The sequence below is a fragment of the Toxorhynchites rutilus genome, chromosome 2 (assembly GCF_029784135.1).
Source record: "Toxorhynchites rutilus septentrionalis strain SRP chromosome 2, ASM2978413v1, whole genome shotgun sequence".
NCBI lineage: Eukaryota > Metazoa > Arthropoda > Insecta > Diptera > Culicidae > Toxorhynchites > Toxorhynchites rutilus.
The window spans coordinates 142914658-142938210 of record NC_073745.1 but is presented as its reverse complement, the minus strand read 5'-3'; the positions used below and the strand labels follow the sequence as shown (position 1 = coordinate 142938210).

Here is a 23553-nt window from a genome sequence, read left to right as displayed (position 1 = left end):
TCGCCGATCATGAACCGGAATGAGGGTGAATAACAGAATGCCAACAACAACAACTCAACTTGAGATGAATAAGATTAGGGGTTCAAAATTTTATTTGTTCGATTTATTATTGTCAATCTGTTACCGCGAGTAATCGGTTTCCTATTTTATTAACCATAGAATTAAGGAAACATGTTAAAATATGCAAGTAGATATATAGTTAAGAGTTTGGCTCCTTTAAACTTATGTAACTGAGCCTGTAAAAATAAACGATTTTATAAAAAAATATATTTTCAATCTGCGAAGGAAAATATTTGTCTGCATCTTAACTATATATTTTCTGAGTGTATGAGATCTGAGATCACGACTGTCACTTTTATATTGATTTGTTTTCATGTGACATTTTCATTTGTGTTTCCAAAATAATCACATATGTATATGGGATGCCGGTTACGATAAACAAAATAAACACGATAAACACTTCCCGAAATCATTTTTGTAATAGAAGAAATTTTGAAAAATAATCGACAAAAACAAATAAAATGGTGAGCGAACTATCTTATGGCTTCCGCGAAGACTGTTTTGCATTTCTAAACGAATTCAGCAAACAGGGATCGTTGGAGTTTCGATACTTTTGCCAGGAATGGAAGAAAATGAACTTCCAATACGTGTTTTAGTGAGTAACAAGTCGTCCCACAATATAGAACAACACTTTACCATGTGTATATTTTTCAGCGGTCGTAACACAGATTTTGAGATGGTTGAATTTGTCAACGAAGCCCTGTTGATAGTGAAGCAAATATTCCTCTGCTCAAAGAAGCACTTGGAGAAAGTGGGAGCATTTTATCTCCTGTATGCACTCTACTTCAAACAACCCACAGGGTTGTTCTGCAAAATCCGGTTGACACTCTCGGATTTGTGTGAGCTGAAACGATTTTCACAGTGTCCGCTGCCGGAGCAGTACTCACCGGAAGTGGCGACCATCTTCTGGAAGCTGTTCGTGGGCGATGCTTTTCGGTTTGTGCAAGACAATAAGGAGTATGGATACGATGGGTTTTTCATTAAGGGTTTGCAATCGAATCGATACGACGATAAGGTGCGGGAGTCTTTCAAAGTGATCAAAGAGGCGGAAAGAGATTTCCGAACGATGAAATCGGCCACGGGGTTGTTCACTGCGCTGGATGCACTGGAGATGGGATACAACGAAATGAAGGAGTCTCTAGATGGTGAGTTGAGACTTTACTGTATTCATATAAACTTTGCATGTCTTGTTGGTAGCTCTTGTTCGCCTATTCTATGTTTGGCACGGGAAACAGCTGATCCCAAAATGAGAAACGCTCTGTGAAGAGTCCCTTTCTCGGGGTGAGCTGCTCTCCAATTTCAAGATAGTTGTCCTCATTGCGTTTGACTGGTACCCAATTTGGCTTCGGGATTAAGTCGGCTCGATTTGGATTACTAAAATAACAATATGATTGGATTTACTGATTTTCTTATCATTTATGACAAACCGAAAATACCCGTGCTTAGCAAACGCCGCCCACATTCCGGTCAGTTTTTCAACCATTTTATTCTCCGGATCGGTTGAGTTAAAAATAGCTGTTATATGTGGAATGACGAACAGATATAGTAAATCATCGTGATGGACCACTCCGTAGGGCGTTCTGTCATCCGGATAGTACAAGTAACTGTATCGACCCTGATAAGTAAATTTGTACTGATAGACCTTTGTGAAGCGGGAGGCCAATTGGACAAATCGATGTATCGGGAATCCGATATGACTGTCAGAGAAAAGCTAGAAAGTGTCAACAACTAGTTGATATGCTTTCTTGATCAAACAAGTGTTGGATTGTTATACTCACGTCGTTCAGTCCTTGCAACGATCGGTTCAATGTGACTGGTCCTTCTCCCAAATATTTCATTCGCAGTAACGGTGTTATTCTGTTGGCATCCGGGGATGTTATGTATGAAAACAACAAGGGTGCAAAAGAATTGAAGTTTTGATTCAGCTCGTTCCTCAATGTTTCGTTGGTCAGAAAGTCAATTGCAGAACTCGCAAATTCATCTTTAGTAATTCCGGCTATTACGGGAACTCTCATGAAATCACCCTTCAAGAAAGCTTCGGTCGGATCTCGATCCAGGAAACGTTCCTGACCAAAGTCCGGTTCGATCACTGGTTGCCACAAAAGCGTTGGATACCATCCGATAACAAACATCGCCTGGAGACTATCGGCAAAATCCATTGGCGGTTTCTCTCTCAGACAATCGATCATTTTTGCAGTCGGACTCACCTCACATCCGAGTAGCTGGGCTTGTTTTTGAGCCAGCTGGAGCTGACCGGAAGAGAATTTCAACGCACCAGTAGGCGAAGTGCTCATCACGATGGCACGATGGAACAATCCTTTGGACATTGGAGAAATCATATGCAAAGCCGCACTGACAGCACCTGCACTATAACCCATCAGAGTGACGGAATCGGCGTTTCCTCCAAAACGATGGATGTGATCTCGAACCCACTTCAAGGCTACGACTTGATCTTTGAATCCCATATTCCCCGGGCAGTCCGCCGTTCCGGTGCTCATGTATCCCAGGGCACCCAGACGATAGTTTATGGTAACCAGCACAATATCCTGGTCCATGAGGTATTGCGGTCCAGCGTTGTTCCTACTTTGACCCGAAAAAACGTAAAATCCACCTGGATGAATGTACACTATTACGTCCTTTCGACATGCTCCACTCCCTTTGTTCGACATTGACTTGGTGTAAACGTTCAGTCTCAAACAGTCCTCCGAGGCTTCACTTCTGTTGAACGCCGGTTGAATGCACATTGGGCCATCATCGGTGGCATCGAATACTCCTTCCCAAGGTAACACCGGGTCGGGGGCCCGAAAACGAAGCCTTCCGGTGGGTGGGTTCGCATAACGAATACCTCGGAATGCGAAAAATCTCTGTCCGAGACGAGTCTCTAGCGTGGTTCCTTTGATTGCTCCGAGATCGGTTCTGATGATGGGTTCCGAGTTGCGTTGAGCTATTACGAAACTGAGCGCAGCGATAACATTGAGGAGCAGCACTTTAAATCTCATTCTGGGTCACGCGTTAGCACTGAACTGCACAACCAGCACAAGTTGCGTTTAAATAGCGGTACGAATTAAAGGGGATCTACGATCGAGGGGAAATCCAACCACAGGTAATATTTCTTATTTATGTTATTGGTGCTTATTTTTAAACGGTAGGTTACAATGTTTGTCTGATGAATAATAATGATTGTAGAAGTCGGGCAAAACTGTTTGTACTTGTTGAAATTTCAACCCAGACGTAGCAATGTTTGTCTTCGTATTGATATTGTATTTTGGATGATATATAGCATTTAAAAAAGTTTATCCATCCCTGCTCTTAATTAGCACATGTTATGTTTTTTGTTTGTAATCTGGGATAGTTATTTGGCGATTTATATTTGTTTTATATTTTTTTCTATCATATTCTAATCAAATGTCTTCGAAATTGTCCTTATCTTGGTGTTTGTTGATGTTTCATTTATGTTGTAGCTTCATGGTTTAAAATACCGTAAGAGTTTCGTTGCTTGAATAATAATTATATATTTGAATTCAAGTTATTTGTTGTCCAAAGTAACAAAATAATTCAAGGTTATCCACAGAGCTTGAATTTTGATTCTTAATTTTTGTTACATAGTTTCATCTATTTTGTTATTGGGACTGATTCTGATGCGCGAATGCGAAGTGACAGCTCGCAAAAATTGTCTCACTCAATTTCCGAAGGCGACTGTGGTGAGATTTTTACCTTGAATGAACTCTCATGACCACTCACTCAATTCTCGTGGGCGATTGCAGTGGAAAAACATGCCATTTTGTGACTTTTGAAGTCGTATCCTCATTTGTTATCGACTAGTACCAGCAATGGTAGCCAAAAATAGGATTAGGCGTTTCCAAAGGATTTGAACGATCTCTAATCATTCGTAGTTCCAAACGGGCAATTGCTGCTCCAGATTCAAAGATGTAGTCATCATCTACATTGTGAAAATTTTCGGACAAAAACTGCAGTTTCGAATGCAATCCAGTTAAACTGTGCTTTTTTAAATAATTTATATTTATTCGAATGCAATCCAGTTAAACTGTGCTTTTTTAAATAATTTATATTTATTATTAACAAGTAGTCGGTTCAAGTACTTGGTATGCTATTACGAATGACAAGAATATGCATCTTCTGCAGCCGCTATAACGCGGTACAAAATTAAAATGTAAATTTACAATAGTTGACCCTAACTGATACGAGAAACTCAATTCAGCATACCGTTTCCTTACTCCAAAAACACAAATCAGACTTTCAAAAATTACAAAAAGCTACTTAAGTAGTTAAAAATCGTATATGTTTAATCAACTTCTTCCATGTGTGAGGCATCCTCGGCGTCATCCTCTAGTGGAGGAGCATCTTCACCAGTAGTTGCGGCTGGAGTATCATCTGTGCTCATAGCTTCGTCCTTATCGATGCTAAGACCCAGCTTGACCATAAGATAGATGCGAGATGCGTGCACACCTGACTCATCCAGTGAGAATCCAGACAATAGGTCGTATGAATAAAAACAAAACTCATCTTTACTTTACTTGAATCACGCATTCGAGCAGTGACATTAAGTATTTACTACGTTTGGTATAAATAAAACTGGCAACTGAGTATGAACTTTTCGAAAATGTAAGTTTACTTGATTTCGTATGAATAAAACAGCATTTATCAAGTATTTACTTTGTTATTATCAAGTATGCTCATGAGCGTACTTTGCTTCTGAAAACTCTTTTGTTTATCTAATGCGATTAATATTTAGTGCTGCTATCTTACATTTAAACAAGTGAAAAATGTATTATGATGCGCCAAATATTCCTTTTCCGCTCGTTTGTGACATCGGTCCTTCATTTGAGAAAAATCGGGCTACCAAAACATACAAAATACGCAGAGAGGGAGATGACGACAATTTCAAGCAGTTGTACAGGTTTAGTCGCGAAAATGTAGGTTTCTTAGCAAGAACCTTTCTACCCAACTATGAGGAAACCAGAGGGGGAGCGAGGCAAAACATGCAAAAAATGAAATGTTTCCTGCGTTATGTGGGCGATCCCGGATTCCAGGTATGCTCTTCATTACTTACTCTGGCATTGCAAAAAAAAACAGATATACGGTTTTCTAGGTGGGAGTTGGTGAGGATTTGGGTCTCCACCAAACGACCGTTTGCAAAACTGTCTGGCACACGTGTCGAGCGATCGTTGAAAAATCCCACGAGTGGATTAAATTCCCATCAACGAAGGAAGAATTTGAACACGAAAAGAAATTGTGGATCAAAAAGTACAAGTTCCCTTACTGCATAGGGGCTCTTGACTGCACTCATGTGCTCATAAAACGGCCACACCATTTTACCGATGAATTCGTCAATCGTAAAGGATTGACGTCATTTAACGTTCAGGCAACGTGCAATGGACGAGAAATGTTCACGAGTGTGGAGTGTCGGTGGCCTGGTTCTGTCCACGATGCCAGAATATGGAGAAATTCCGCCATTCGTGAAATACTCTCCGACAACAACAGCGATGCCTGGGGGTCTCCGTGGCCACATTGGTTGCGCGTTCGCTTAGTAAGCGATTGATCGTGAGTTCAAAACTCAGGACCCTCATTGACCATCTTTGTGTTGTTACAGAATAGCTACGTCCACGCAACAATCATCAGCGATGGAGATCGATTTACGGTCGAAATAAAATCGATTCATCCATACAACTGCTCTGCTCTGCAAGACACATCGGGCTGCTGTTCTATAAATAACTCAACAATGATCATTCAACTGTCTCCGCTGTCCGGTGGTCCAACTGGATAATGGAAGAACAGAAAGAATACTCTTACGCCTAAATGGCTACTGTGTGAATGTACCATATGTAATGGTATAGAAGGAATACTGGCGAATGGCAACTGTGTAATGTGCTAATTATAGATATATGATAACCATGTGACATGTACACGATTAAAATTCGGCTCTGTTACAGCTAAAATGCTAATGAGCCTTAAAATAAATAAATGGGATAAAAAAAAACAGCGATGCCGTTATGCTAGCAGATGAAGCATACCCTATAGCGCCTTGGCTAATGACGCCATTTAAAAACCCGTCATCTGCAGAACAGAGGTGCTACAACATTATGCATACTAGGGAAAGGGTGATAATCGAACGGGTATTCGAACAAGCTAAACAACGATTTCCCATTTTGCAATCAAAAGTCCGCTTATCAACGGAAAGAGTCCCACAGATAGGCGTTGCGTGCTTTGTGCTCCATAATGTGGCGAAGATAATGAATGATGAAGATTTCACGTTGCCGGAAGAGTTACTTCAGCCAAACTATGTACAGTTCAATGGGGGAGTCGATGATGACTCTATTCGCCATAGAGGACAACGTCGTCGAGATGCAATTGCGATGCACATTAAAAATCAATTATAATATAAAAAATATTCTGCCTTTAAAACTTTATTAATTTAACTTTAATTTAAAAAATATATACACTTTCAGATGATCATGTTCTCTTTGAGTTTTTTGATTTTCAGGACAGCAATTTCCTTTTTCAGAACCAACAGCTCCATTTCTTTTTGGTGTCGCTCTTCTTGGTTGGCTTACAATACATCCGTATAATCTTGTTGCTTTTTCAGGAACATAAGTTGCTCCTCACACACTGTTTGTTGTGTTCTGCCACGTGTCTGGAATATAAAAAAGAATTAAAAAACTATAAAAGTTTTTTGAAGAACAATTTTAGGTGAGAAATGGGAATAACAATACCATTTTAACTGAGAGCGCATGAAAAGTGAAAGTAGAATTAAAATAAAACACATACCGATTTTTGATTTGTTTTTAGTGTTTGACACGCTTGACTCGGCGCCAGAAACTCGTTCTGCAAGCTGTTATAATCATAATCATCAGAAGAATCATGCTCCTCCTTCGGTGGATCCTTCCCCATTGCAATATTTTTGCTTCCTACTGCCAGACCATCTGTGAAAGTTATGATAAATGATAACATTTCATAAGTTTCAATATAATTGAAATAATTGAATAATTTTTACTTACACGGAACGCTGATGATGCTGGGATTGCCAACACCCCCCAGCAGTCCATAAAACTTTTCTTGCGGTTGGTTGAGCACAATTTTAACGTTCCCTGTTTTTTTGGTATCCATTTTTTCTTTAACAGCGGTCTTCATGTTATTGATTTTCTTCAATATTTGGTCGCCAGAGAACTCCAATCCACATCGGATGAACAACTGCTGTCGCATCGCCGCCAACGCTATTTTTTTCTTCTCCCGCACAGGTGGTGTTTGCGATTTGGAAAGTAAAATTTTTCCTACTTCCTCCAGTACATCCACAAACACAGCATACATTTGTTCCTGATTAGATTGATTCTTCCTCTTTCTTCCGCTACCGCTGCTGATTGATTTTTCGGCAGATCCTTCGACTGTAAATTTATGATTGGAAACTAGTATTTTTAAGCAACAATTAAAAAACTCAACTTAACATCATCTACCAGAACAATCTCTTCGAGTACCTCGATGTTTTCGTGGCCAAAAATAATTGTTATAGATTTTTTTTCAATGAAAGGATCACAACACGGGCGAGAAAAGTGACGTTTTGAAACCAAACAAAAACAATCAGTTGACAGATGTTTGAAAAAGTAAGAACTATGTTCGAATTCGAACATACGTTAAAATGAAATTAGTAAAGTAAACTTTTAATCATACGGATTCAAGTAAATACTAGGAAAGTTTACTTTACTTGGAAACGGGCAGAATAAGTAAATACTTTTTTTTATTCATACGGCCTAATAACAGTGCAGTTTCGTACAGTAGAATTACAAGATCCTTGACAGGTTTATCATTTTTAACGGCTCATTGTCTATGGATAAAATTCAGCTTTTAAATTTATTTAAAATTAAAAATATAAAATAAATATATCTTATCTTGATGGCTTTTATGTAAGGCGACTATAAAATTAATGTTCACTGCAATGTTATGAAGAATAGTCAACCATCCACCAACCTTTTAGCGTAATTATTACGGAATCAGCACCGGACACTAAGTCAACACACGGATGGGGAATCATACGAAATCAAAACAATTGAAATAACATACACTCATATTAATGCAAAGGGACTATGCAAAAACGGCAATAACAGATTTGAAAATATATATTTTTTATCTTCTTATCCCAGTGATATTATTTTTCATCAATTATGATAAAAGGAAAACATTTATAAAGATGATTATTTCCTGTACATGTTTGTAACAAGGAATGAAAATTTTCAAAATCAAAAAAAAATATATTCATGAAACACATTGAATGCATAGAGCCTTTGCAAAAAACACAAGCTTGGACATATATTTCAATGAACACTGCACCATTTGTCATTCATTGGGTATTTTACTCCAAAATGAACCTCTCACGTCAGGGCAATCGCCTTCGGCGATACGGTGACTTGGGTCATGTGACTTTGAGGAGTTCATTGCTGTCACTTTCCATTCGCGCAAGAGAATCAGGCCCATTATTGTTTTGTACCAATTTCGCTTTCGAAATTGTAGCTTTTTTGCCTTTTTCAGTTCTTCAAATTTTTCTTTCTGTTTCATCCGTTCTTCTTGTTTCCTCAACTTCGCTAATGTTTGAATTTCTTTTTCGGTCCGTTTCAACTCAGTCTTCCATTTCCTTTCCTCAAGTTTTTGGTGCTGCGTCATTTTAATCAACTTCTTCGCCGGTTCTACGTCTTTATACAACATACCCCAAGACTCGCTTGTGACCACTGCACTGCCGTTCTACGCATAGTTGTCACATGTTACTTTTTGACGATTTTCACTTTTCTTCATAAAACGTTGTTTTAATGCATAATCTTACGGAAAAACACAACAAAGCATATAGTTTGTTCCAAGCTTTAAAAAAAAACAACTTCAAGCTCAATTGTCCCATGTTGATATTCTATTCATAACTGCCCCACCATGTATTTTTTGTAGATCCATATCGAATAAATCGGTTCAAGTACAAGAATTTTTCTGTCACACTTTCAGCAGAGCTAATGCACTCATTTCTGGTTTGGAAGAACGAACTAATTCTCAAACAAATAAGAAAAAGTTTACCAGAACACGTGTACACCTTTTTAGCGAATGTCTAATAACAATGAGATTTATATTCTGCGAAGGTGTTGCAGATCACTCATTTTTTCTTAAAACGATGTTTCTATGCATAATCTTTCGGAAAAACACAAAAAAAATATTGTATATCAAAAAACAGGAAGTGGGTTATATCTATGATATAACCGCAAGGGTGACGTAGGACTATCGTTGATTTAGAGATCATTTGTTTGAAGTTGAATCAAAATCCATTCTGAATGAATGAATAAATGAATATTTGGGGGACTTCGAAAACGAGAGCGTTACGTTGGAGGCACAAGGTTTAATGCATCCAATATAGGATACGAAAAACCTTGTTCTGAAGAATAGTCTTCAAAAGCTTTCCTGCTAACTGCACTTGATTGACAAATCACAAAACCAAAGGTATTATATGGATATTTTATGGATAGAAAACATTAAAATAAACTCTTTCGCTTGAATGTAATTTTCAATTCCAAGGGGAACTGGCAGATTATATTCCAGCAACGATTAGATATTTCCACATTTTCCTCGATACTGGAAGCCCACCAGTGGTTAATACTAACTCGATAACCACCTGTTAATAGCACTTGATTGAAAAATGTTTGGTCACAGTGTTACATGGATAGAAAACATTAAAATAAACTCTTTCACATGAATGTATTTTTAAATTCCCAGCGGAACTGGCAGATTATTTTCCAGCAATGATTAGATCTTTCCGGAACTTTCTCGATGCTGAATGGCATCCAAACGGAAAGAATTCTGCGCGTGTATGTATCGATCTTTCGCCGTCCACCTCCTCCAGTACGTTAGGCAACGATGTTGTCTTGTCGATGTCCTCACGAAAAATGAATGCGTCTCACCACCAGAATATCGCTTAAGTATGCTTTTTGTGCGAGATTAAATCGAGAGAAGGTGTGGTTAACGATGGAAATTTGGAAGGCAAACTAGAGGGGAATGAACTCTCTGAGCTCGAAACTTTCGGCGACTGAGCAATAATCCATTGCGTGCGCATACAATATTGGATACGGAAATATCCTACTGATGGGGAAGAATAATCTTCACAAGCTATCCTGCTAATTACACTTGGTTGAAAAATTACAAAATCAAATGTATTTGATCGCTGTGTTATATGGTTAGAAAACATTGACATAAAATATTTCACATGAATGTATTTTTAAATTCCCAGAGGAACTGGCAGATTATTTTCAGTAACGATCAGATATTTCTACATTTTCCTCGATACTGGAAGCCCACCAGTGGTTAATACTAACTCGATAACCACCTGTTAATAGTACTTGATTGAAAAATATTTGGTCACAGTGTTACACGGATAGAAAACATTCAAATAAACTCTTTCACATGAATGTATTTTTGAATTCCCAGAGGAACTGACTGATTATTTTCCAGCAATGATTAGATCTTTCCGGAACTTTCTCGATGCTGAATGGCATCCAAACGGAAAGAATTCTGCGCGTGTATGTGTCGATCCTTCGCCGTTCACCTCCTCCAGCACGTTAGGCAACGATGGTGTCTTGTCGATGTCCTCACGAAAAATGAATGTGTCTCACCACCAGAATATCGCTTAAGTATGCTTTTTGTGTGGGATTGAATCGAGAGAAGGTGTGGTTTACGATGGCAATTTGGAAGGCAAACTAGAGGGGAATGAACTCTCTGAGCTCGGAACTTTCGGCGACTGAGCAATAATCGATTGCGGGCGCATACAATATTGGATACGGAAATATCTTACTGATGGGGAAGAATAATCTTCTGAAGCTATCCTGTTAATTGCGATTGATTGAAAAATCACACAACCAAATGTATTTGGTCACAGTGTTACATGGATAGAAAACATTCAAATAAACTTTTTCACATGAATGTATTTTTAAATTCCCAGAGGAACTGGCAGATTATTTTCCAGAAAAGATTAGATCTTTCCGGAACTTTCTCAATGCTGAATGGCATCCAAACGGAAAGAATTCCGCGCGTGTATGTGTGTGTAGCGATGTCTTCCCGGGGAACCGTTTGTGGCATCACTCTCCTCCTGATGGATTCCCTTCTGTCCTAGGGTGCACAAACAGGCTCTTAGTGACACCGTTCATCCGCGCTTTCATGATAAACGAAGAGCTTCACCACAACAGCGACAACATGCTCCAATCGCTGTTCAATTAGAACTGAGTGGATTTCCGAGCGGCGCTCGCTTATATACCGATTGGTGATTTCAATAGCCTGTTTTGAAAGCAATTTTAAGACTATTGAAACAAGTTTTTGGATCAAAAAGTCACAAGTATAGAACGCGTAGACATTTTATCTTTCGAATGAAGTGTTTATCATACCATTTCGTTCAGTTGTTTAGGAGCTATTAACGCTCAAAATATCGGTCTCCGGCGTAACGCTTTCGTTTTCGAAACTTTGATTTTACACCCCGGTATAGAAATGAAAGACGTAGTCCTACGTCAAAACTTTTTTTGTGCGGTAGATAGGGACCGCATAAAAAAAAGTTGCCCCCAAGAGAATAACTCAAATCCACGCCATTCACCGTTCAATTTCCTTTCGTTTCCCTGCTTTGCGATGGGACACTTTGCCGTTTGCGCTTTGTTTGTTTTGCGCTTTTAGTTGCATGTCGAAACGTGTTGCTGTTAGAAATCATGTCATGCAAAAACTTAGAGCATTTTATGAGAGGAGGGGAATGATTTCAAAAGTGGATAATTCAGACTCAAATATGCTTTTTACGCATTGAAATGCGTAGAAACCATCGAAAAAAACTAAATGGACGATAACTTTGTCAAATATGCTTCTTTCCATACACCGCACAAAAAAATCGCACAAAAAAAACCGCGCAAGAACAGAAAATCGCACAAAATAAAAATTGTACAAAAAAATAATAGCACAAAAACAGGTTTTACTGTACACAAATTAACTAAAATATCCCCGTATTCGTATCCAGTTCCATGCTGCCCGCTCTCAGCTCTCTAGAGCATTGAGAGCACAAGGCAGACAATCGGATATCCCCGTCCGGGATATCTTAAGTAGCCGTGATCCTTATCTTCTGCTTCATCTATACGTGTTCCTCAGAAACGCCGATGTCAACGTTTAATGATGTTTCCTCCGTTGTATCCCTGTATCATATCCTTCCTATCCGATCGATAAACTTTCACTTAGTCGCGGCAATACATACACATACTCTTTACAGATACAAACGACACGAGTCGAAGATTGTGCAGGCCACTGATCATTCACCAAGAGCTGAGGATTGTACCGCTCATGGCCACGCTACACGAGCTGATGATTGTACCGGCTAGTGACCATTCAACATCGGATTCCTCGAGTCGAGAGAGACGCACCACGCTAGATATGGGGACAGACTAGGGGGCGTTGCTGATTAATGGTCATTTGTTCCCCTGATATGTTCTCGAAAGAAGTAATCCTACGTTAAAATGAATTATCACAACGATATTTTTTCACAATATTAATCGTCATGGGTAACGTGGATACGTCTCATATCTTCAGCAGCTCAGTGAATACATTCTGTTTTGATGAAATAAATGTGTTCCACTAATTGCATCAAAGCTGCAAGGATAAAATTTTGCGAATATTAAAAAAATCAATTTCTCTGAACAAAGCTATAAAGACCACGAAACAAAATAATGAAAATCATCAAAATATGAGAGTTTGTGATACTCAGAGAATAATATTTTCTTGGAAAACGAGCATGTCTATCTCAATTTTTTGTTTATATCACATAACATTAATGACACTGAAATGTGTAACGTTATGATTTATGCGGTTGCCGGCGATTGATTCTCAGGTAACGGAAACAGCATATCCCAGAACGAAAAACGCTCTGTGAAGAGTCCTTCTCTCATGGTGAACTGCTCGCCTATTTCCAAAAAGTTGTCCTCGTTTGGTTTGACAGGTACCCAATTTGGCTTCGGGACTATGTCGGCCTCATTTGGATCACTGCAATAGAACCAAGAAATTTTTTATTGACTAGTTCATCAATGATCGGTAACCAAACATACCCATGCTTAGCAAACGCAGTCCACATTCCAGTTAGTTTTTCCACCATCGTACTCTCCGGATCAGTTGCATTGAAAATAGGTGATATATGCGGGATGACCAATAGATACAGTAAATCATCGTGATGTACCACTCCGTAAGGCGTTTTGTCATCCGGATAATAGAAGAAACTGTATCGACCCTGATAGGTGAACTTGTACTGATAAACCTTTGTGTAGCGGGAGGCCAGCTGAATGAACCGATGAACCGGGAAACCGATCAGACTGTCAGCAAAAAGCTAAAAAATAGGCACCGATGAGTTTATCATTTGATAAATAAAAATGTTCGATACTCACGTAGTTCAAACCCTGCACTGACCGGTTCAACGTAAGTTGTCCTTCTCCCAAAAACTTGTCTCTTAATAATTTCGTTATGTTTTCGCGTTCAGATGAACTGTTGTATAAGAACAATACGGGCGCAAGTGTTTCAAAATTTTGATTAAGCTCGTTTCTAAGCGTTTCGTTAGTCAAAAATCCTACAGCAGGCCCAGCAAATTCATCCTTGGTGATACCGGATATCACGGGAACTCTCATGAAATCGCCCTTCAAAAATGCTTCGGTCGGATCCCTATCTAGGAACCGTTCTTGGCCAAAGTCCGGCTCTATCACTGCTTCCCATAGGAGAACTGGGTTCCAGGAAACGACGAACATCGCTTCGAGACTGTCTGCGAAATCCGAAGCTGGTTTACTTTTGAGACATTCGATCATTCGCGCAGTCGAACTTATCTCGCATCCGAGTAGCGTTGCTTGCTTTTGAGCCAACTCAATTTGGTGGGAGGAAATTTCAACTTGACTAGTGGGCGAAGCACTCATTGCGATGACACGATGAAACAACCCTCTAGACATCGGGGATATCATATGCAGGCCGGAGCTAAGTGCTCCCGCACTATAACCCATCAGAGTGACGGACTCGGCATTACCTCCAAAATGATGAATATGATCTCGAACCCACTTCAAAGCCATAACCTGATCTTTGAATCCCATATTTCCCGGACAATCCGGCGTGCCGGTGCTCATGAATCCCAACGAACCTAAACGATAGTTGATCGTAACCAGCACAATGTCCTGATCCATGAGGTATTGCGGCCCAGCGTTATTTCTACTTTGGCCAGAAAATACGTAAAATCCTCCCGGATGCATATAAAAAATAACATCTTTGGGACGTATCCGACTTAGTTCGTTCGGAATCAGCTTGGTGTAAACGTTGAGCCTTAGGCAGTCCTCTGAAGCTTCACTCCTGTTGAACGCCGGTTGAATACACATTGGGCCATCATCGGTGGCATCGAATACTCCTTCCCAAGGCGACACCGGTTCTGGTGCTTGAAAACGAAGCTTTCCGGTGGGTGGATTCGCATAACGAATACCACGGAACGCAAAAAATGTTTGTCTGAGACGAGATTCTAGGGTTGTTCCTTTGATTTTTCCAAGATCGGTTTCAACTATCGGCTCCGCATCTCGATTGGCTGATACGAAACTAATCGCAACGATAACGACGAGAAGTAATACTGTGTACCTCATTCTGGTTCACGCGTCAGTGTGGTACTGTGCTAATAACGGTAACGGTATTGAATTAAAGAGACTTTAAACTCTGAGAGTTCATTCGTCTCTCTGTGCTAATAGCCGGCAAGGTGCCTTTAAATAGTCGCCTGGATTAAAGGGGACTTTTGATCGATGGGAAGCCCAGCCGCAGGTTTTAATATTCGTTCTGTTTTGTTTTTTTTTGCTCTAAAAGGTTGATAGAGTCATTTGCGGTGCGACTCGTCGTGTCTGCGGGAGATTGTGGCGAGTGCTTTACGAATACAGATGGTCGCGTGTTGCTTTTAGGGGATGTTGGGGCGAAATGGTGTCATTGGTTTCGAAATTTAAAATTGTGTTTGAAACGACAGTTCTCTACCGGTCTATTCCACCAAATTGCTGGATTATCGCGGCTGGAAGTCATGAATATTTATCCCCAAACATCCTTAATGTTAACTGTATCAAACCTCACGTTTACATTTATTATTAGCTGTCACACGATCGTTCTATGGGGGAGGCTCGCTTTTACATACCAAAGAAGTACCGAAAACGGGTGTTTAAAAAGTCTATAAATAATACAGTTTATCTTTAAAGAAGGTTGTTATCAATTCGCCAGTCACAATACTATTCAAATTGAATCACTCTTCACTGGAAGCAGATAGAAATTTTCTGTACTCAAAGAGTACATTGCCGGTGTAAATATTATATCAGCTGAGTAGCCTTTATCTACGAGTCATTGATTACAATATTGGCTGAAAAATTGTGATGCGCTGAATATGCTGTATTTTACCTAATGATTAGATGGTCGTGACAATTTGAATCAAGCCAGTAATAAAATTAACCACTTATTAGATTCAATCAGCTGTTTTTATTTACGAGTTATTGATTACAAAAATATATTGATACATGTAGAAATCATGTAAAATCATGATACATGTAAAAATGTAGAATTATATATTCGCAAATTCGAATTTGATAGAATGTAAATCATGTTAAAAACAAAAATACAGGTTTAAAACAAAAACTTTCTATCGCAACTGTACCTTGATGAAAATGTGAGAAATGTCTCGAGAAAATTTTACAAACTTCTTGCAGATTTCTTTCAAGGAGCAATTTACTACGTTTCTCGAAAAATCGCTATTGGGACTGCTTTTCCATTTCAAAAACGGCTCAGCTACGTTAAACATTTAGCCTCTGTTATGCTTGTTTTAGAATGAGCGAATTTTTCAGGTGCGAAATTAGTTCTTGCGAAATGTTTTCGCTAAAGTCACTCACATTGAATCACGAAATCACGCGAATCTGTCAAAGCACGATTGCTTACAACGAAAACAAGGTGTATGAGAAAATTTCGAACTCGATAAAATTCTATATTTGAAAATTCAGTAGAGTATAAATAGAAACTCGCAAAATTATTTATTATCCTGCAACAAGCTTGAATATTGCTTACATCGTTCCACCCATGTGATGCTGAGCAAATTTTTTAAATCTTGTTGCACCTATCTTGATTATCTTGTTGCAACTTTCTGGTGTGGGCAGAGGCTTCTGTCAAAGCAACTCGAATTCGTATTCTTTAGCAGCAAAAGCATGGGAAGCTCTAGCCTTTTTCGCTCTTTCGCAAGTGATTCCGCGATTCGTTCTGATTGGTTGACGAGAAAAGTTCGCAAACATTCGCGTAAATTTGTTTTCATTGTCAACAAGCTTTAGCAGAACAATGTTTATTCATTTGCAATTTTAATAAGTAATGCAAGATTTTTGTTTCTTCAATTGTTATACTGATTTATGTAAAAATTGGTGCATTACTATAGACTGTCCAAGAAAGTATGGACGCAGTTAGAGACAGCTGCTATTCCGCAATCCTTTCTTTTCTTTTTTTGCATCGCAAGTGTCGTGAGATAACAAAGGTTCGTGCCTCATTAGGGAAGCCATCTTACTTTTTAGCTTATATTTGATACTCGAGTCGATAACATATTAAGACATGAATTCAAACCTTATTTAATGACAAACTATCGTCACGCCATTCATCTTCGGGAGTACTTTGACTTGAGTCATCTCACGTCATTCGTCGCGCGGAATAGCAGGGTTTAGTATGCTCTTCTCTCCCAATCTCATTTTTTTTCTGCCGCCGGATTGAGCGAGGCTTTAGCGAAAAATAAAACACGATGATAATTCGATATAGATTGCGTACAAATGGTGCCACTGGTTTTCGATAGCGGATAATACGAAATATATCATATGGAAAAGAGAATATTTCTCCATATCAAGCAGTTATAATATGAAGTGTACCCAAATGCTGAGTTTTTCCGAGGGAGAATCAATTCCTACTTTGAACGTTAATAATTTCTTTCTTGCTCATTGAAGTGGTATACTAATCATTTTTTTCGAAAGATAAAATTTAGATAAGAGTTAGATGCATACTTCTTTTTGACCCGATAAATTTGTTTCAATAGCTGAAAAATAGCTTTAAAAATAGACTATTGAGAACACACAAATCTGTATATAAGCGGGTGCCCGCTCGGAAACCCATTTCATTCTTCGTGGGTAGCTTGAATTGTGAACACCGTTTGCTGGACAAGCCTTGGCGTGAATCGAGCAGAGTTGCCAATAATATTTTTCAAAAAACTGGAAGATTGCTCCTAAAAAAACTGAAAAAATCTTAGAAGCATGTAGTTCATAAAATAGCGAAATAAGCCATTAATTAACCATTCGAGCAGATCAAAAAAACGTTTCCCACCACTCGAACATTACTGTGAAACAATATTCGAGGAACTTCTATTGGTTTCAGAGGATTTCTCTCGGTAACCTTCTCAGGTTACCTAAAGATAACTCTCCTCCGTCGCGATTTGATTTCTATAAAGCTTACGCAAAATGGAACATAACTCCGAGACGATTGTTTCTAGAGGAGTTCTCTCGGCTTCTCAGGCTTTTGAAATATAACTATGTCCCTTCGAGATGGAAGTTCAATATAGATAAATAACGGAATATAACGCCGGTCCGATTGATTTTAGAGTTCTTCTGGTTTTCTTTTCAGGTTTCGCATAGATAACTCTCCGCCGTCGCGAATGGAGTTCTATAAAGCTATGATTAACGTATCGACGGGACGGTTGATTTTAGAGAAGTTCTCTCGGATATCTTCTCAGGTTTTAACTGTGAGAATGGATTTCGATTGAGAAAGATGCGATAAATAATAGAACATACAGCCGGTCTAATTAATTGTACAGGTTTTCTTTTTTAGGTTACCTAAAAATAATCTTTGCCGCATGTTGTGACACATGAGATTCTCGGATTTTTATTTCGTTGAAGGGTCAATTGATGTAAACGGATGTAAACGGAAGCAAGATTACTTGGGTTTAATATTCATATCAATTAAAGTCAATGGAGTACATTGATCCTATGATTTTCTAAACTTCAGAATGAATTGGATGACCTAGAACATATAATAAACTCAATGTCAGCATAGCACGCGGGCTTTATGAACCATTTAGGGTTAGGTTTCTTGTTGTGAACATTGCACCAGTCGTTGTTGAAATGGTAGATCAATTGGTCTGAACTTTAGCATGTTTTGGAGGAACTACAACATATGTATATAAACTCGAAGACAATATAGAACGTTGCTGCTTGGGTAGGCACCACACACTCTGCGCACTAACCGTATTGAATTCGGAAGTGTAAGCATGTAGAAAAAAAACACTGAGAGTGTGTAAGAAAAGAAAGATCGATCCAAGGCAAATACACCTTCGATCGATCGAACGATTAATGTCAAAAAACCAATTTGGTTAAGGAATAGAAAGGGCGAGGGAGGGATAATATTTATGCATTGTGAATTTATTTCACATAAAATTGGTAAAACTGAAGCACACATATAAAAAAAACTGGACAATATTTGAAAAAACTGGAAGATTTCAAGGTTTAACTGTTTGACTGGATCGAGGAAAAAAAACTGGAAGAATCCAGTTTAAACTGGAATATTGGCAACGCTGGAATCGAGTGTCTTTCTCAAGACATGAGTGAGAGAGTTCAGCTCAAGAGGAACCCCAAAACAAGAAGCATCGATCAGACCCAGAATGCGGATGCTGTACCATACGATGTTTGCTGTGAGTTCGAAGTGCATAATAATGGAAGAGCAGAAGAGCGGTTACTGTCACTCATTATCATGCCGAGATTCGGGTTCGAAGGGATTTTTGTCAAAAAATTCTCTTTTTGACTTGCACTGTGACCACGCGTATTCAATAACTGGGAGGTAGGTATTTAAGGTGACACGGGTGAATTGATCTAATTTGAATATAAACGATCAAATTTTGCTCAAATTAAATTTGGCATATTTCTTCTGAGTGTTCATTTACAAATCCTGAACACCTCTCATTTTGTAGGTGTGTGCGTTTAAAATGATTCCTCTATTTTTATTTCAACGTTTGCTCTTTAGTTCTTTAAATGGCGTGGAAAAGGTGACGTTCAAACATTTTGTTCATCGGTCTCTTCGACTTTGTTCATCACAGAATACCAGTTTGATTTTTTTTTGTAATTTCATTTATTTTCAACTGGCTCCGCAACGTTAAGCATCAATAAGCCGTGTTTATGGATAGGGAAAAGCCTCTGTGAGTAGAACTAACCAGTTTGATTTGCACGTTTTCCACGGCTTTTTGTGCCGTTTTCAAGTTCCACTTGACGATAACCCAATACAGGAGAATTTCGATATAACGTACCCTCGTTATAACGTACCCTCGATATAACGTCACTCGATATAACGTACACATTATAAAAGTCCAAAGGAATCATTTTTTGAATATTTTTTTTTTCTAAAAGAACAATAAATTATCTGTATTTTGATACTAAAGCTTGTGTTGTATCATTAACCAATCCCGAAATACAACTGTTTTTTGATTCCGGATTCTAAATGAATCAAAATTTAATCAACAGTACGAAGGGAAATATCATGAGAAAGGTTGGCTCCTTCTTCTAGTAGAATTTATTCATTAACCTTACTCAAACAGCAGCACAATAAAGTAATATAAGCTACGTTTCTGAGTTCTATATTATGCTTCGATATAACGTACAGTTCGATACAACGTACAATTTTGAAAGTAAAATGTACGTTATATCGAAGTTACCCTGCATCTCTCTATGGGGCGGAGTTCTGAAGTGTTGGGAGGGTATTGATCCTTGAGCACCATCATCACGTATACCATGTAAAACTCTTGTCCCAGAAGCTACTTGAAGTCAGATCCTGCCAACTTCGCGTACGAGGAGCTTGGATTGCCGCGTTGGGCGAGCGATATTTTCAAGCATTGCTCCTTTTGTTTACACGTCATTTTGAAGACTGAGAATTCATTCTACACGCAAACACCTACGAATGAAAGATGCTCCGTTTTTTCAAGGCCTACTCAAGAGGAATATGTCAAAATAAAGTTGGCCAAATTTTGATCATTTTACCTTTTATGTTTCGAATACATACATTCAATGCTACTTGTATTCTAGATTGTCCAAAAACAAGATTGTATTAAACAAGTGGAAATCGAAGGCAATACAAAAATTTTGAAATGCTTAGGTTTTCGTTTATGCTTACAGGCTCAGTTACAAAGGTTTGAAGGAGCCAAACTCATAACTATATTTTTACTATTTAGAATAACATTTTTCCTTAATTCTAATGTTAATAAAATTGAAAACCGATCACTGGCGGTCGGTTCGAGTTTAGAAGGGTGACATATTTTACACAGGAAAATGATGGGATATGAGGAACAATGTCCGCACTCACACTCACACTCAATTCCTAAACCTATTCTCATATCCATTATGTACTAGCTGACCCGACGAACTTCGTCTCGCCTTAAACAGATTTTTTGATTTGAATATTTTCAAACATCCACGTTTTCTTACTAAGTGAACGTTAGTGAGTCCAATCATTGAACTGATTGATTACCCTTTGACCCTTTACAATTTCCTTTTACTATAAATTGTCTATTACTTCTACAAAAATTCGTCCTTATAATATAAAATTATTTTTAGACACAATTCTCGTTCAAGATTCTCCAAGCATTTGGAAATAACATGTTTCTCCGTTGCATGGGATACATGTTTGATACAGAGAATATTACAAAACAAAAACAGCTCAAATCGGACAATTCCTTCCTCGGGTTTAGGGCACACCAACACATTTGGTCTTTCATTTTTGTTTATATAGATAGAAGATATAGGAATGCGTTATTCCTGAAAATCCTTTTCCACTTTCGAACAAAAATCAATTTCGTTAGCGCCAACATCAAATGGACTAACAACGCTTAGCTAATTGTAGAACATATGGGAATTCAATTTTCCGAATTTTCAGATTTTTCTCTCCGCTATATTGATCTACGGGAAGAGAAGAATACAACAAAATATAGATGACTCAAATTGAACCATTTCTTTCTCGGGTTTTGCGCTTACCGTGTATTCTGGCCTTCCATTTTTGTTTATAGATATAAGATATGGAAATGCGTTATTTCGCCTGAAAATCCATTTCCACTTATGAACAAAGATCAATTTCGATAGCGCAAATATCGAATGGACTAATAACGCTTATTATGATGTAATTTTCGAACATGTGGGAATTCAATTTTACGAATTTTCCGACCTTCCCTCAGGATTTTCCGAAAATTTTCCGATTTTTCTCTCCACTATATTGATCTACGGGAAGAGACGAATACAACAAAATAAAGAAGGCTAAAATCGGACCATGCCTTCTTCGGGGTTTCCGCTTACCAACAGATTTTGCCTTACATTTTTATTTATATAGATTTGTATTTGATGTATTTATGTATTTAACTTATTCTAATGTTAGTAAGAAGGGAACAGATTGCTCTCGAAGGAAGAAAGGGAGGGATTAAGGATATAAGGACAATCACACATGAAGATCGATAACTTTTAGGAAGACATGTTTGGAGCATGTAAACAAGGTCTAGCCGAGCCAACAATTCTCACCAGTACATTGGGCGGCCTTATTTGGCCTGAAAGGAATTTTTAAATTCGATTTGGCGATTCATAAAGTTCTGAATCATATTTCGGACACTTTGTAATAATGTCTTGAAATGCTTAATGCCCTGATGATATAACTATAGAATCAATATCCCAATTGATTCTTTAGAGTAACCCATTGGTTTTTCTATCATTCTATATGAGAATAACATTTGAATTATAACAAAGTAGGTAAAAATCTAACACAGCACTACTCATTATCGTTTGTGTTTGACGTTCGCTTAGCGTGAGCATGTAGAGTTAAATATTTCATCAATATTTGGATTGCTCTCGTGTTTCATCAGTTCTCATCATCGTTATCAGTTTACCGTTATTGCTTGGTAAGTGTTTCGCAGTTGACTATTAAAAAAATCGAACATAATGAAACGTTTCTTCAAGAAATTATAAAATAAAATGTCCGAAATTTGAATCGAACATTCTCCCTACGATTCATATTTCGGACACTTGAAATTTGGGAATACTACAATGTGAGTTTTCAGGCTTATTATGAAGGCAAAGCGTAGATTCATATAACGCACCAACATATATATATATATATATATATATATATATATATATATATATATATATATATATATATATATAAGTTATCAACACAGTCAACCAATCTTCAGTATCGACCAACGCCAACATTACTTATCAGCAGGAGACAGAGCAAACATCACGCATCAATGTTCTAGCGCTTAAGTAAACACTTAAGCATAAATAACGCCATGTGGTAAATGCGACCGACGAACAATTATGCAGCCACAGATAAGGACTCGAGTCGACACCATAAAACGGTTAAACGGTTAAACGGAAGAAAGGTTCTGAGAAGAAGGAAGAAGGGAAACATAGAGATAGGCAGATAGGGTAGATTATAAGCTAGCTTTGTACATGAAATAGAAAATAAAGATTAGTCTTGTCGTAACCTTAACAGGAGCAACATAGCTCACTAGTTTTAGTTTTCATTATCCGAAATTCTTTCACTATTTAACTGGCGCAGTCGGTAGGATAGTGTTTTAAGTGTTCGCGAAACGTTAGTTTAATTTCAGCAATTGCGCCTGCGCGAACGAATATCGTGTAGTGGTGATTAATCTGACGAAACCGGACGCAACACTAGTTCCAGCTCTAAAAATCGTAAGTAACAAAATTTTTCTTTTTTCTAACTCATAAATCGGATCGGCGCTTTACTGAAACAAATAAAAGCCCGTCCCCGAAAACAAAAATTAAAGCAAGTACTAATTCAGAGTGGCGAGGCCCTACCCGAGGTAACCGGACCACTGTATATCACAAGAAACACACAAAGCTAACATAAAACAAAAATAAATTAAATTATCGAATTACAATTAAAATTCTAACCCTGAAAAAAGGTGATAGTGATTAGATAGTGATTTAATAGTGAAAAATGAACCCTGAATTGGCAGGTTTCACAATTCCTGTAAATACCCAGGATAGTGACTGCATTGCTCAAACGAACGAAATGTTCTGCAATGCAGAAAAAGTGCTGAAGGCGATGCAAACGCCTCAAGCCATAAATAATTTGCCATCCTTCGACGGGAATCCCGTCAAATTACATTCATTTATAAGGTCAGTAGAAAATTTACTACCTTTCTTAAATATTATGAAAGACACACCTTTCGAAGAGATCTGGCTGCAATCTATTCGTGCAAAGATCACAGGAGACGCAGACCAAGCTCTAGAAATATATGGCACTCCGCTTAAATGGAGCGAAATTAAGGCAAACTTGATTGCCTATTACAGTGACAAGCGCGATGCTGTCACACTCACAAGGGAGCTATTCCAACTCCAACAAACGGGCACCCTAGAAGAATTCTATGGGTCAGTCCAACAAATT

The 23553-nt window shown here is 38.3% G+C and overlaps 4 protein-coding genes across 4 annotated transcripts in view; 1 reads left to right on the top strand and 3 right to left on the bottom strand.

Annotated features, from left to right (window-relative positions):
- The first annotated feature begins 383 nt into the window (after positions 1-383).
- Positions 384-23553, top strand: part of LOC129764746 (snRNA-activating protein complex subunit 1) — a 32471-nt gene continuing 9301 nt past the window's right edge. The window contains exons 1-2 of the mRNA XM_055764199.1: positions 384-655; positions 715-1205. Coding sequence (XP_055620174.1) covers positions 522-655; positions 715-1205 — 625 coding nt within the window. The 5' untranslated portion in view covers positions 384-521. The remainder of the gene's footprint in view (positions 656-714; positions 1206-23553) is intronic.
- Positions 1204-3101, bottom strand: LOC129764745 (esterase FE4-like). Its single transcript, XM_055764198.1, has 3 exons — positions 1839-3101; positions 1497-1771; positions 1204-1434 (listed from the first exon to the last, which is right to left on the bottom strand). Exons 1-3 carry the CDS (start codon positions 3057-3059, stop codon positions 1269-1271), a joined length of 1662 nt encoding a protein of 553 aa, XP_055620173.1. The 5' UTR covers positions 3060-3101; the 3' UTR covers positions 1204-1268.
- Positions 6483-7778, bottom strand: LOC129764747 (uncharacterized). Its single transcript, XM_055764200.1, has 3 exons — positions 7077-7778; positions 6847-7001; positions 6483-6712 (listed from the first exon to the last, which is right to left on the bottom strand). Exons 1-3 carry the CDS (start codon positions 7384-7386, stop codon positions 6629-6631), a joined length of 549 nt encoding a protein of 182 aa, XP_055620175.1. The 5' UTR covers positions 7387-7778; the 3' UTR covers positions 6483-6628.
- Positions 12854-14831, bottom strand: LOC129764744 (juvenile hormone esterase-like). Its single transcript, XM_055764197.1, has 3 exons — positions 13494-14831; positions 13161-13435; positions 12854-13098 (listed from the first exon to the last, which is right to left on the bottom strand). The coding sequence occupies exons 1-3, from the start codon at positions 14712-14714 to the stop codon at positions 12918-12920; spliced, it is 1677 nt and encodes a 558-aa protein (XP_055620172.1). The 5' UTR covers positions 14715-14831; the 3' UTR covers positions 12854-12917.

Coding starts and splice junctions, on each gene's coding strand:
- LOC129764745 (XM_055764198.1), bottom strand. CDS start 3,059: ATGAGATTTAAAGTGCTGCTCCTCAATGTTATCGCTGCGCTCAGTTTC. Junction 1,772..1,838: donor CGTTGCAAGGACTGAACGAC/GTGAGTATAACA, acceptor GACACTTTCTAG/CTTTTCTCTGACAGTCATAT. Junction 1,435..1,496: donor GCGGCGTTTGCTAAGCACGG/GTATTTTCGGTT, acceptor TTGTTATTTTAG/TAATCCAAATCGAGCCGACT.
- LOC129764747 (XM_055764200.1), bottom strand. CDS start 7,386: ATGTATGCTGTGTTTGTGGATGTACTGGAGGAAGTAGGAAAAATTTTA. Junction 7,002..7,076: donor CAGCATCATCAGCGTTCCGT/GTAAGTAAAAAT, acceptor TAACTTTCACAG/ATGGTCTGGCAGTAGGAAGC. Junction 6,713..6,846: donor TAAAAACAAATCAAAAATCG/GTATGTGTTTTA, acceptor TTTATATTCCAG/ACACGTGGCAGAACACAACA.
- LOC129764744 (XM_055764197.1), bottom strand. CDS start 14,714: ATGAGGTACACAGTATTACTTCTCGTCGTTATCGTTGCGATTAGTTTC. Junction 13,436..13,493: donor CAGTGCAGGGTTTGAACTAC/GTGAGTATCGAA, acceptor CCTATTTTTTAG/CTTTTTGCTGACAGTCTGAT. Junction 13,099..13,160: donor ACTGCGTTTGCTAAGCATGG/GTATGTTTGGTT, acceptor GTTCTATTGCAG/TGATCCAAATGAGGCCGACA.